The 12,073-nt window shown below is 40.1% G+C and overlaps 1 protein-coding gene across 1 annotated transcript in view; it reads left to right on the top strand.

Moving 5' to 3' along the window:
• The first annotated feature begins 941 nt into the window (after positions 1-941).
• LOC142501637 (transient receptor potential cation channel subfamily V member 5-like) overlaps positions 942-12,073 on the top strand; it is a 29,393-nt gene continuing 18,261 nt past the window's right edge. The window contains exons 1-6 of the mRNA XM_075611779.1: positions 942-1,173; positions 1,566-1,629; positions 1,948-2,188; positions 4,209-4,306; positions 5,121-5,243; positions 6,014-6,154. Of these exons, the coding sequence (XP_075467894.1) occupies positions 2,121-2,188; positions 4,209-4,306; positions 5,121-5,243; positions 6,014-6,154 (430 nt within the window). The 5' untranslated portion in view covers positions 942-1,173; positions 1,566-1,629; positions 1,948-2,120. The remainder of the gene's footprint in view (positions 1,174-1,565; positions 1,630-1,947; positions 2,189-4,208; positions 4,307-5,120; positions 5,244-6,013; positions 6,155-12,073) is intronic.

The following is a 12,073-nucleotide window of genomic DNA, read 5'->3' as shown; positions in this document are numbered from 1 at the left end:
TTAAAAAAAAACTAAAAAAAATTACGTTTCCATTCAATGTGTAGTCTTGATACACATTTAATTCTGAAATCCCTCAATTTTCTGTTTTGTGGAATGATGATGTACAAACATAAATTTGCAGTCTCCTAAAAATTAGGGAAAATATGGATTTAAAACTATTGTGAAAAAAATAAAATAGTGGAAAAAGCTCAAAATCGCCTAAAAATCATGCTGGCCCGATCTACAAAACGATGCTAAGTTTTAGCACTTTTACAAACATTCAGTATGAATGGGAGAAAGGCCTGTTCAAGCTTCGTACCTTTTGTGGCTCTAGTTCATTATATAGAATATTTGCTTTGCATCCCAGAACATACTTGATAATGAGAAATGTCTCCATTAAGATTTCGTGGTAAATATTTTATAAATGTAAAGATATTCATTATTGTGCTGATCGACTTTGGGGTCTAATGATGCGTTGCTGTTGAGTTAGTTACTAACAGTCCTGCAATTCAGTGTAAAAATATAAGAGATACTTTTTTTTTAGGCGTTTGCAAGAGAATCTGTATCTCTTAACATCAAGTATGTTACTTTTACATGTTTAACACACTATGCCAGGAAAGTATAAATCATTTAGAAGCACACGTAATAGTACAATTCTATCTAGATACTTAAGAAATGCATATGTAAAATATTTGTTAATAAAGCATGTTATCCACTTCCCACAACTTCCTAGTTAACTTCTGCATGTTACAGGAAAGAGACACTCGCAGGTAAGTAAGTTACATGCGGTAACATGAGCAGAGACTGTTGTACTGTAATGAATGAAGGGTTTAGGTCCAGTTGGCAGTGAGGGGCTAATGAAGTAATTCTGTAGATCTGTAGAAGAACAGAGCTTGTTGATAACATCTCGGATGAGGGCTAAGTGAACGCTTCTGTCTGAGGAAAAACCCCTGCTGAGTGTCCTAGAGGTATTGTTGGGCTCAACCTGTCCAGCAGGTTTCAGGCTTCTCTACAGGCAAAAGGTGTGAGGGAGAGCAAGACTGAGAGAGGAATAAGACCGAGGGAAGGATCCCTCCGAGAGAGGTTTAGAAAACAAGAAAGAAACAAGCTCAGAGGAAGTTAAATGGTGGGATAATGAAACAAACCAAAAGATGCTAAGAATGAAACAAATACAGAGCTAGGGCCAGGAGAGAGGTGTGTATAACTCTTATATTTATATTGCACATGGAGTTTGTCACTGTATTACGGTATGTCTTCATTAGCAGTCAGTATAAGTGACACTCATACTATATGTAAAGGTAGCTGTCTGCATGGCACTATAACCTTCCTACTGTCTCTGTATGTTCCTCCTACTTTCCAATTAGATTGTAAGCTCTTCGGGGCGGGACTCCTTTTCCTAAATGTCACTTTGAAATCTGAAACACATTTTCCCATTATGTTTTTATTTGTTATATGATTATCACGTGTATTACTGCTGTGAAGCGCTATGTACATGCATGGCTCTATATACAGTAAATAAAGATGTACATACATACAACTGTGTGTATAATGTGCTGCATGTTATTCGTCTCTCCCTCTCCCCACAGGCTTGTGTAAGCAGGGCAGGATTTCTGTGCACCTAATGCTGACTGTGTACGTAGCTCAATATTAGTGAGTATATGGAGTTTGTACTGTATGTTGTAAATTACTTAAGTATACAGTTGGTGTAGTATTTGTGTGTAAATCACTAGCAGTGTTTTCTATAAAGACACCTGTGTTTATAGCATTGGCAGTGTGCTCTGTGCCAGGAGCCTCAGGCACATGGAAGGGAGACCAATTGATGCACACAGCTGACAATCTAAACCAATAACGCCCTCACAGGGGTATAAGCTTTATTACAAATGACCTGTCATCACACTGAGATATGAACATTTATCACAACCTCTCAAGACCCTATGTGTAGATCTAAAAGGTGTTTTTTCCCCCAAGATCTTTCCCAGAGGTTTCTTCACTTCTTGTCCTCACCTCCTATAATGCTGTGTATTGTACAAGAGGCCGCATGGAAAGGCTGCTTCCCAATCTCCCATTGCATTGACCGACACCTAGAATAAATGTGAAGATCTGAGGAGGCGTCACCCACCGTCCTGGTATCAGACTTCAACATGGTCCCTTGGTGCAGAAGGAAGCAGGAGGAAAGTGTCTGTGAAACCAACTTACTGCAGCAGAAAAGGTGAGCGCCCTCCTTTCCTTCTATGTTTCACTCACAATTTTATAAGGAAGACTGTGGGGAACAGTGGTAAAATGTTATTTTCCTATTGTCTTTAGACTTTACTTTCTTTCTAAAAGTTCTCATCTCAGTGAAAGTGAATATGTGGTAAGGGAGATTTGTCAAAGTATCCCAAATGTGTTTGCAACTTTTTTCTATATCCCAAAACATTTCACAAAGAATCACTGGGGTTGGATTAAATAACCAAATGAGGCTTTGCAAATTTTGGTTAAAATAAAAAAGTATGAGAAATGTTTCAGGTTAAAAAACTGGGCCAATTTTGCATGATTCGCAAACTTAAGTGAAACATTTGCGCTTTTCTCGTAACGCACATTAGGAATGCTGTGTGAGGCCCTGATTTTCAGGGATGCTGGCAAATTATTGGCCATAACAGATATCAGGGACCCATGCCCTCACCAAGGTCTTAATCTAAAGCTATTATATGTCCTGATTTACTTGAGACAGTCCCCGTTTGTGCAGGTCAGTAATAACTGTACAAAACATAAAAGGCTTGCTTAAATCATCACCACTGTTTTCTCTTAGATGAAGTATTGCAGATTACATTTTTAGTGCAGCCCCCTACTCAAACTGAAACATTTTGCTGGCTCAAAGAAACCTGCTATGTTTGAAACACATTGCCATGTGATAACTTTAACTCCTTCAGTGCTGGAAGGTTCTACAAAGTATTACAAATAATGTTCCTTCTTAATTCTAATGACGCAGCCAAAATCAGAGTCATATTAATGTAATATAGCTATAGTTTTTGGACTTAAAATTAAAAATCGTGCACTTGTAAAGCACTGATATAATGCAAGACAAGGTGTTACCTGACTGGGTACTTTCACAAAATATACTCGTAGGTAAGTTGGACTCTTTGATTTCAGCACGACTGCCTCCAATTGAAACCCTAGACAAGGACATCATAGGTCTTTCTTTTACATTGCACTGGACATAAAGATTTCTAAACAGCACACCTAGATGTTCCAGTAGTAGGGTGAGAATTATTTAATTCACATGAACATACTGTGAGCCTCCCAAGATCATCAAAAGATTAAGCATTTATTATTGATGTGTTATATTGCTCATCATTCCTGAGAATTTTATGAATGCCTCTTTGGAGGAAACTGTATTGAGTGGAACTTTACACCAAGCACAAGAAAATAATATATTTTTTATTATACGTTAAAGATGAAAAAGGTAACCAATGTACAGTACTAAGATTGTAAGTTCTGCAGGGCAGGGACTGTATCATATTGTGTGTATTTATTATATCTGGCTGTAGTGGTGATCTTTGTTTTCACTTTATAACCCTGCTATTTAATCAATACTGCGGGTAATTTACTTGTATAGCAGAGTTTAGCACCAGTGCTATATACTAATAAATAGTAGTATTAATTATACTAATAATACCCATGCAAAATGCACTTTTCTTTTTAGAATATAATTGTATACAATCAACACCCACATAGGCCCAAATATTGTAGAAACCAACAAATACTTGTTATTTACATAGGATTGGGAATTGATTGATTGTTGATTATTAGGTTATTGTAGTCAGTGGTGGTTTCAGTAAGGTTACACCTATTGACTTAACCTTTTGCTAACCATACAGCATACAAATAGTGGCTTTAGTTACCCTACTGTACATTACCATTACAACCACTTATTTCACAGAAGAGGTAATAGATAATGGCTTGTTAGATGGTCATACCAAACTGAGACACTTACAAAGTTTCACACTGATAACAGTGTACAGTAATAACTGTACTTGGGCAATCGAGCAATGGTGGCCAAAAGTATTATCTTGCATAATATTTTTGCAACTTGGAAAGAGGTTACAGTATATACTTTGTGAGACTTGACGAAATATACTGTTTTCTTTGCAATCCTGTTTTTCTTTGACTCTCTGTGTGTACAGTATATAATGTATCAGTGGAAGTGTGATCTACTCTATGTGGACTAATAACACCGGTTATTTCTGCAGAATCCGGGAGCTGCCCCTTCTACACGCTGCACAAAATAATAGGGTGGGAGCTATTAAAAAGCTGCTGGCATGCAAATCTATGGACCCTCTCCAGAGAGGTAAGTTGCAGTCATCAAGGAAGATCTCCTCCCCTCCCCCTCCCCCCCCCCCCCCCGTCCCATGTATGTATGTATGTATATCATGAACCTCTACACCAGGCCTGCACAACTCCAGTCCTCGAGGGCTGCAAACTCAGTATGACTGAGCCACTAATTGAGCAAGCAGTGCTGAAGTAGGGATATCCTGAAAACCTGGCCTGTTTGCGGCCCTTGAGGACTGGAGTTGTGCAGGCCTGCTCCACACCAAGTCATTTGACATTTTCAGAACAGATCGGCACAATCATGGTTTTTAAACTCCCTGCCTTGTTGGCATGGTGAGATTTGCAGCACTATATTGAAAAAGGCTACAAATCTCAGAGTTCTTCTAGGCAGGAGTAAAAAAACAGGATTGGGTTTAACCGGATTACTTCCTACTGCCAGGACTCCACGCCGTGTTGCAAGAGGGACCCCTAAGGCACCGCCGTACTTACCAACCCTCTGGTTATTATCAGGGAGTCTCAATGATTTGAAGTTGAAAGGGTTAATTTGTGCTACTTTATACATTTTCCATGAAACAAGTGCAAACGAATAGAAGATTCCCCTCCTACATATCACTGATATGAGCTTTACCATGGTGACAAATATGGGTTTTCTCGTCCTTATTCCCATCAAGTCACAGGTTCCTCCCCCAGATTTATGTGCTACCACACCCACAAACTCGTGAATATCATGTACACCTCTTCTGCTTCCCTGCATAAGCAAAACCTGCGCCGTTACTGTGTATCCTTTTCCCAACATTTGTTGTTGTGTCTCATGATGCTGCGTCCGATACTAGGAGCTGTTGGGGAGACCGCTTTGCACCTTGCGGTGTTGTATGATAACGTGGAGGCAGTGATGTTACTGCTGGAAGAAGCGCCTCACCTGGTCAATCAGCCCATGACCTCGGATCTCTACAAAGGTAAGCAGATATACTTTGTTCATGTCGTATAGTATTGCCTGCTATTCTAACACTTTAAACTCCCACACGCAGATAGTAACTGTAATAGAGATGTGTGAAAAGTCTGAAAATTCACAAAGCATTTGAGAGACGAGTCTTGTTTACTTTTCCCATTGACTTAAATACCTCCAAAATCACTGATCTAACCCCGGTATTTAACACACACAGAGATATATGCGAGTACACATGAGATACTTGGCAAATAAGCCTATTTGTATATTTAAGTGATCTTGTTTGCTATTTAAATTAGCTTACTAGTTGAACTGCTTGCGAAAAAAAGCTAATGTGGGTGAAAAGTTTGTACATCTCTAAGCTGTATAATTGTCCAGTTGGCATGTATTATTATTTACTCTACATAAGCCTTATATTTCAATTCTATTTAAAATGTGTTATATAGTAAATTAAAATGTGGTCTTATGGTACCATCATGGACAGTAACAGAACTCCTGTTTGTCAGATTGATACATGACCTCAGTCATGCTCTAGTTCTACTTGTTCAATGTTAGATCAGTATGAACACTCTCATCCAGCTCTGCCATCTGAACCTTACCCTATGCCCCTCTCCAAAAAAAACTGGCAGTGTCACACACTTAATTTGGCCACATCACTTCTGTATTCTCCTATTTAATTTCTGACCCACTGATCTATATAATTCTTCTGTAGCACCTCATTACTGCTAAATATTTCCCCAGTAAAAACATTGAGCTAACATTCTGCTCTCTCTGTGACAGGGCAGACCGCTCTGCATATCGCTGCCATGCGTCAGAATATTATCATTGCTCGGGAACTGATCAAAAAAGGAGCTGATGTGTCCATGTCACGGGCTGTGGGGTCCTTCTTCCAGCTCAAACCCACCAACTCCTTCTACTATGGTGAGAAAGAGGCATGGCCTGCTTTTCATTGCACATATCCTGGAAGAAACCGATGGTATTGCATCCTATTGCCGTTGCTATTATTCTGTGTAACAACATTTAGCTACATTGGCTGTCCTCAGTATTTCCTAAAACGGTTTCACATTAATCTTCGTCAGTCCCCTTTCTTATCTCACCCAAGTGCAAGTATACTAACTGTGTTGGTCCTAAAGAGCATGAAATATTTCTCGTCTTTATGCATTTTATTGTCCCAACAAAAAGAACAGAATGCCCTTATAATACCTACTTGGAGAACCTCCCGGAAATCATTTTAACTGTAACTTTTAATGTTGTGTTTCCTGGCCCTGGCATGTAAGTGCAGGCAGTGTCGGGGTTAAATCCCTTTCACATGGCCAAGATGTGAGTATGTTAGCACACTAGCAAGATTGTTGCAATAGCCATGTGCAGGCTGGATGGCAGTTGGGAGCGTCATGTCTGGGGGGTGGGACGGGGGGAGTGTTAAGCAGTCACATGTGGTATGGTGTGACATCGGGACCTCCTCTAACACCTGCCCAGTTTGGGGCAGGCTCACTAACCCCTCCCCAGGTATATAAGAGGCTCCTAACCCAAATTTTATGGAGAATGATTCCAGGATAGCCTGCTCCACAGTGAGTTAGACGGGGTTCTGCCTTACCCCATCAGGAGGTAAGGGGGTGGTAATTAGCCTCAAGGGCCTCAAGCCCTTGGGGGGCGTAGTCAGGGAATGACGGTGATGCGAGGGAAGATATTCTATGATGGTCGTGTAAGAAGTACCTTTCGCAAGAGATGGAATCAGGTCCTGGCCTGCCAAATAAAAGGTGAACGATTCCACGTCTCTGTGTCCATTACTGGAAAAAGAGCTTCCTGAAGGGATATTATCTGCCTCTGGCAGCTACCCTACAGAATGGAGACGCTGCACCGAAGTACCGATATGTCCCGTTGCTATTCCCACTAACATCGCGGAGACTCAGGCTGCCTAGTCTACAACAGATGAGCTACTCGGCACCAGAGTACACATAACGTGGTAGATCTCCCGTGGAGGGTGTGGGGGGGAGGGTGTTACTGTTGTATAATGTAAATGTTATGGAAAACAAAGAATAAAAAACACCTTATTTAAAAACGAAATGGCAAAAACATGAGGCTAATAAGCAGCAAAGTTTTAATGTTGTGATCAATTTAACATCTTCCAGATCCTATCCTATACATCTATTGATATTGCAAGAGGGAAAAGGAGTTATCCATTTCCAGCACTGAGGATCACTGAGGATTTAGCCTCAAAACATCATTACTATTTGAACTCGGGCGGATATAGAATCTGAGAATGTTCTTTCTCTGAGTTATTAAGGTGTTACAGAGGCCTACCAAAGCCAATAAGGTTATTATTTAGGCGGTGATGTTTGAACTAAGTAGTGTGTGTGTATATATCTATATCTCTCTATCTCTATCAAGAGCACGATCCTTGTGTAAAATCTGCGAGAAAATGTAATCATCCGAACAGGTAAAAAGAATTGCACTCACAAACGCTGAATAAATGCAGGCATTGTCTGAGTAAATCTCATGCTCCGTAAAAAGCAGGCCGGTGAGATGATGGTAGTCCACCGCACAGTCAGACGCTAGCCGCAATCCGGAACCTTGGGCGGACCGTGTCACATCCAAAGGGTAGGTGTATGGTTCCTCCTCCTCGACAGTCCTGACTTCCGATGTGGTGCATATTGGCAATGTCCCTACACATTTCATCGTGACCGTACAACTTCATCAGGGGTACCTTTTTTTGTGTGTGTGTGTGTGTGTATGTGTATATATGTGTGTGTGTGTATATGTGTGTGTATACACACATACATATATATACACAAAATAAATATATATATATATATACACACAAAAAAAAGTGTGTGTGTGTGTGTGTGTATGTATGTGTATATATATATATATCTATATAGATATATGTATAGATATATACATACACACACACACACACACACACACTTTTTTGTGTATATATATATATATATATGTATATATATATATATATATATATATATATATATATATATATATATATATATATATATATATATATATATATATATATATATATATATAATCCAATGCACAGCCGGCACACCATATGCAAGTAAATACGTTTTGGTGCTTATCCCATAAAGCAATAACAGACCATACGATACCGGTTGCAACACGACATCAAGGGACAGCACGCAGGTAAGTAAATCAAAAATGTTCTATATTTGGTAGAAGACACAAAAACCGACGTTTCGGTCCCCCAGTGGGACCTTTCTCACTGGGGGACCGAAACGTCGGTTTTTGTGTCTTCTATCAAATATAGAACATTTTTGATTTACTTACCTGCGTGCTGTCCCTTGATGTCGTGTTGCAACCGGTATCGTATGGTCTATATATATATATATATATATATATATATATATATATATATCAGGTAATAAAGAACCATAGGCACTCCGTCTGAATAGAAAGAATGGGTGCAAATCCTGTACAAATAAATAGGCAATACGATACCGCACGTGGACGAATATCAGAGGCAGCACTCCAAATGAATATCAAAAATCATGTATTTGTTCATGTATACACTTGCACTAAAACAGGAAAGAACAACACTTCTCAAACAGAATAAATCAAACAGACGAAATAAAACACGAGATTATAGAACCACTGAAGATGTACCCTTATTCATCACTACTTTCTCCAGGCAGGCACAACAGATTAGAGCAATCCTGAGAAAACACTGGGATGTATTAAAAATAGATAAAGATCTAGAACATTACATACAAGACCGGCCAAAGATGGTCTTTAGAAAAGCCCAAACCATTGGTAATAGAGTTTCCCCCAGTTTGTTTGATCCTGAAAGAAACAGTAGAAAATCCAAGATGAAAGGCTTCTTCAAGTGTGGTTACTACAAAATGTGCAAATATGCTTCCCCTCTAAAATACGTTAACAATACATGCACAAAGAAAAAATACAATCTATTATCTTTCATGACGTGTAACACCAAATTTGTAGTGTACACACTTAGATGCATATGTGGTAGCTCCTATGTGGGCAGGACGATTCGTCCACTCAAAGAGAGGATCACAGAACATGTTAGAACCATTCTTAATAAAGATGATAAATATCCTGTAGCACGCCACTTTTTAACATGTCAGTCTGGCTCCATAGAGAACTTTAGTTTTAGTGCAATTGAACACATACACTTAAATGCTAGAGGACGAGATAGGGAATCTCTCTTGAATCAATGAGAGATGTTCTGGATTTATGCCCTTGGGGCCATGGCCCCCAGGGGCATGAATCTAGACTGGGAACTTAAACATTTCCTAAAATGATTAACATAGATTTACCTATTATACCCATTTATCTCCCTACATATAAAATACTCCTTTAGACATGTGCCAATTTGATTATTCATTATTCAGAAGGATACACGGATTGAACATCTATATTTAGAGAAATGACTCTACACCTTATTATTTGATTGATAAACATATTTCAATGGACTTATTTTTTCATCTTTATTAGTTCATATATCATCTTTATTAAGTTTATATAGAATATCTAAGCAGAATATGTTTTATCTTCATGCTGTAGGTTTTTATGAGATTCTTGATTAAATCAATTATTATAACTAATTCTAATGCATTAATATAGATTTACTCATCATATATGTCCCCAATCTCTATCAAATTTTTAGTGTATATATTTTAGATATAATTGATGTTCAAGATGCATTATATTTATGTATACTATATTATGCTGCTTTGTCCGTTTATCTATTCATATATTGCATTATGTCCACTATTTTGCTATTTCCCTGATTTAATAGACAGTTTCACCATTTCTATATTGGTTTTTAATTCGTGCTTTTAAGTAATATTGATTTAGTATCTACTCGTTTTTAAGTTCATTCACATTGTGTTTTGTAATGTTACTGCATGCCATTCTCTCACAGGCATCTCCCGATCCCACGGTTCATAGGGAGTGAGTTTGTGGTGGGGCCTCTCATTGGTAGCTATGTCAGCCAATGGACGGCTCCACAGGACTGACTCTCGCGAGTTTTCGAGCTCGGTGACGTCATCGCCGGGGGCGGAGAATGCCCTATGTAATGGATGAGCATGCAGACGCGAATTTACTTTTTGATAAAGGGACGCTATGTCCTGAAACGCGTCAAAGCTACCTTATACTTCTTTATGACCACCTATTAAATTACTGTTTTTATTTCAACTGGCTGCAGCCCCCCGTGTTTGTCTGGCAGTGCACCGCTTTTGGACCCCCGGGACCACCCTCCTTCAACAAAACATTATATCCAACGTTTCGGTCCTCAAATGGGACCTTTGTCAAGGTCCCGTTTGAGGACCGAAACGTTGGATATGATGTTTTGTTGAACAAATACATGATTTTTGATATTCATTTGGAGTGCTGCCTCTGATATTCGTCCACGTGCGGTATCGTATTGCCTATATATATAGTATTGCCTATATATATCGTATTGCCTATATATATCGCAACGGCGAGTCCAGCTGCAACCTGCTCCTTACCTCCCACCACCGGCATCCATTTCCTCCCCCCCAGGCCCCCACACCTACCCCCCTCCTCGGCATAGCCCCCGCGGCCCTCCGAGTCCCACCCTGCTCCTAACTCAGCCCCCCTCTTTGGCATATCCCACGCGGCCATCCAAGTCCCAGCCTGTTCCTCACTCACCCCCCTCCTCCCGACACCCCCCCCCTCTCCTCCCAACACCCCCCCCCCTCCTCCCGACACCCCCCCCCCTCCTGATTTTGGCACCAAAGTTGAAGTGGCGGAGGAGACACGCGGTGAGTCTGTGTGGCTGAGGTGTATTGGATTTAGACGCGGAGAACAGCTGCAGGCAGAGTTTGTCGTGGATGTGGTGTGGGCTACCGACTGGAGGATAGGAGATCTTGGGGAGAGTTGGAGTGCGCGACTGCTGTGAAACATCGTGTTCCGGAAGAGGTAACCAAACAGATACGGAGAGCGGCAAGACTTCCATACAGGTGCAGAGAGTGTGCTGTGAGAGCTGTGTGCTGTTAGAGTGTGCTGTGAGAGCTGTGTGCTGTGAGTGTGCTGTGTGCTGTGAGTGCTGTGTGCTGTGTGCTGTGAGTGCTGTGAGTGCTGTGTGCTGTGAGTGCTGTGTGCTGTGAGTGCTGTGTGCAGTGAGAGTGTGTGCAGTGAGAGTGTGTGCAGTGAGAGTGTGTGCAGTGAGAGTGTGTGCAGTGAGAGTGTGTGCAGTGAGAGTGTGTGCAGTGAGTGCAGTGTGCAAAAAAAAAAATTTTGAAATGAAAAATGTTTTTTTTTTTTTTTTAAACGGGAGCCACGTGAAAACCGTGTTATAACGGGTCGCGCTATAACGGTGTTTACCTGTATGTGTGTGTGTATATATATATATATATATATATATATATATATATGTGTATGTATGTATGTATGTATGTATGTATATATATATATATATATACAGTGTTCGACAGACCTATACATTTGCACGCCCCGGGCGAGTGGATTTAATATCGTGGCAAGCTCCTATTGGCCCAGGCATCACACGTTTGGTACTAGGTGGCGAGTAGATTTTTTTGTGATTTGTAGACCACTGTATATATATATATATACACACACACACACACACACACACTTCAATACAAAAAAAACCTCTCTTGCTTTATCCATTGTAACACCGCTGGAAGAAGAGATCAGTGTATCTTATAAGCTCCCACAAATAAAAGATTTTGTTAGCCGCAGAACTGTATCGTGTATTCGTTTTTGATTATTAAGTTCGGCTAACACGGTACATATATATATCTCTATCCCTCTACGCTGACCGCGCGGTACTTGACAAGGTAAATACTTAAATACTCGCTA

This window comes from Ascaphus truei, chromosome 8, assembly GCF_040206685.1.
Source record: "Ascaphus truei isolate aAscTru1 chromosome 8, aAscTru1.hap1, whole genome shotgun sequence".
Taxonomy (NCBI): Eukaryota; Metazoa; Chordata; class Amphibia; order Anura; family Ascaphidae; genus Ascaphus; species Ascaphus truei.
The sequence above is the reverse complement of the archived record's forward strand: the minus strand, read 5'-3'. Positions and strand labels throughout refer to the sequence as shown.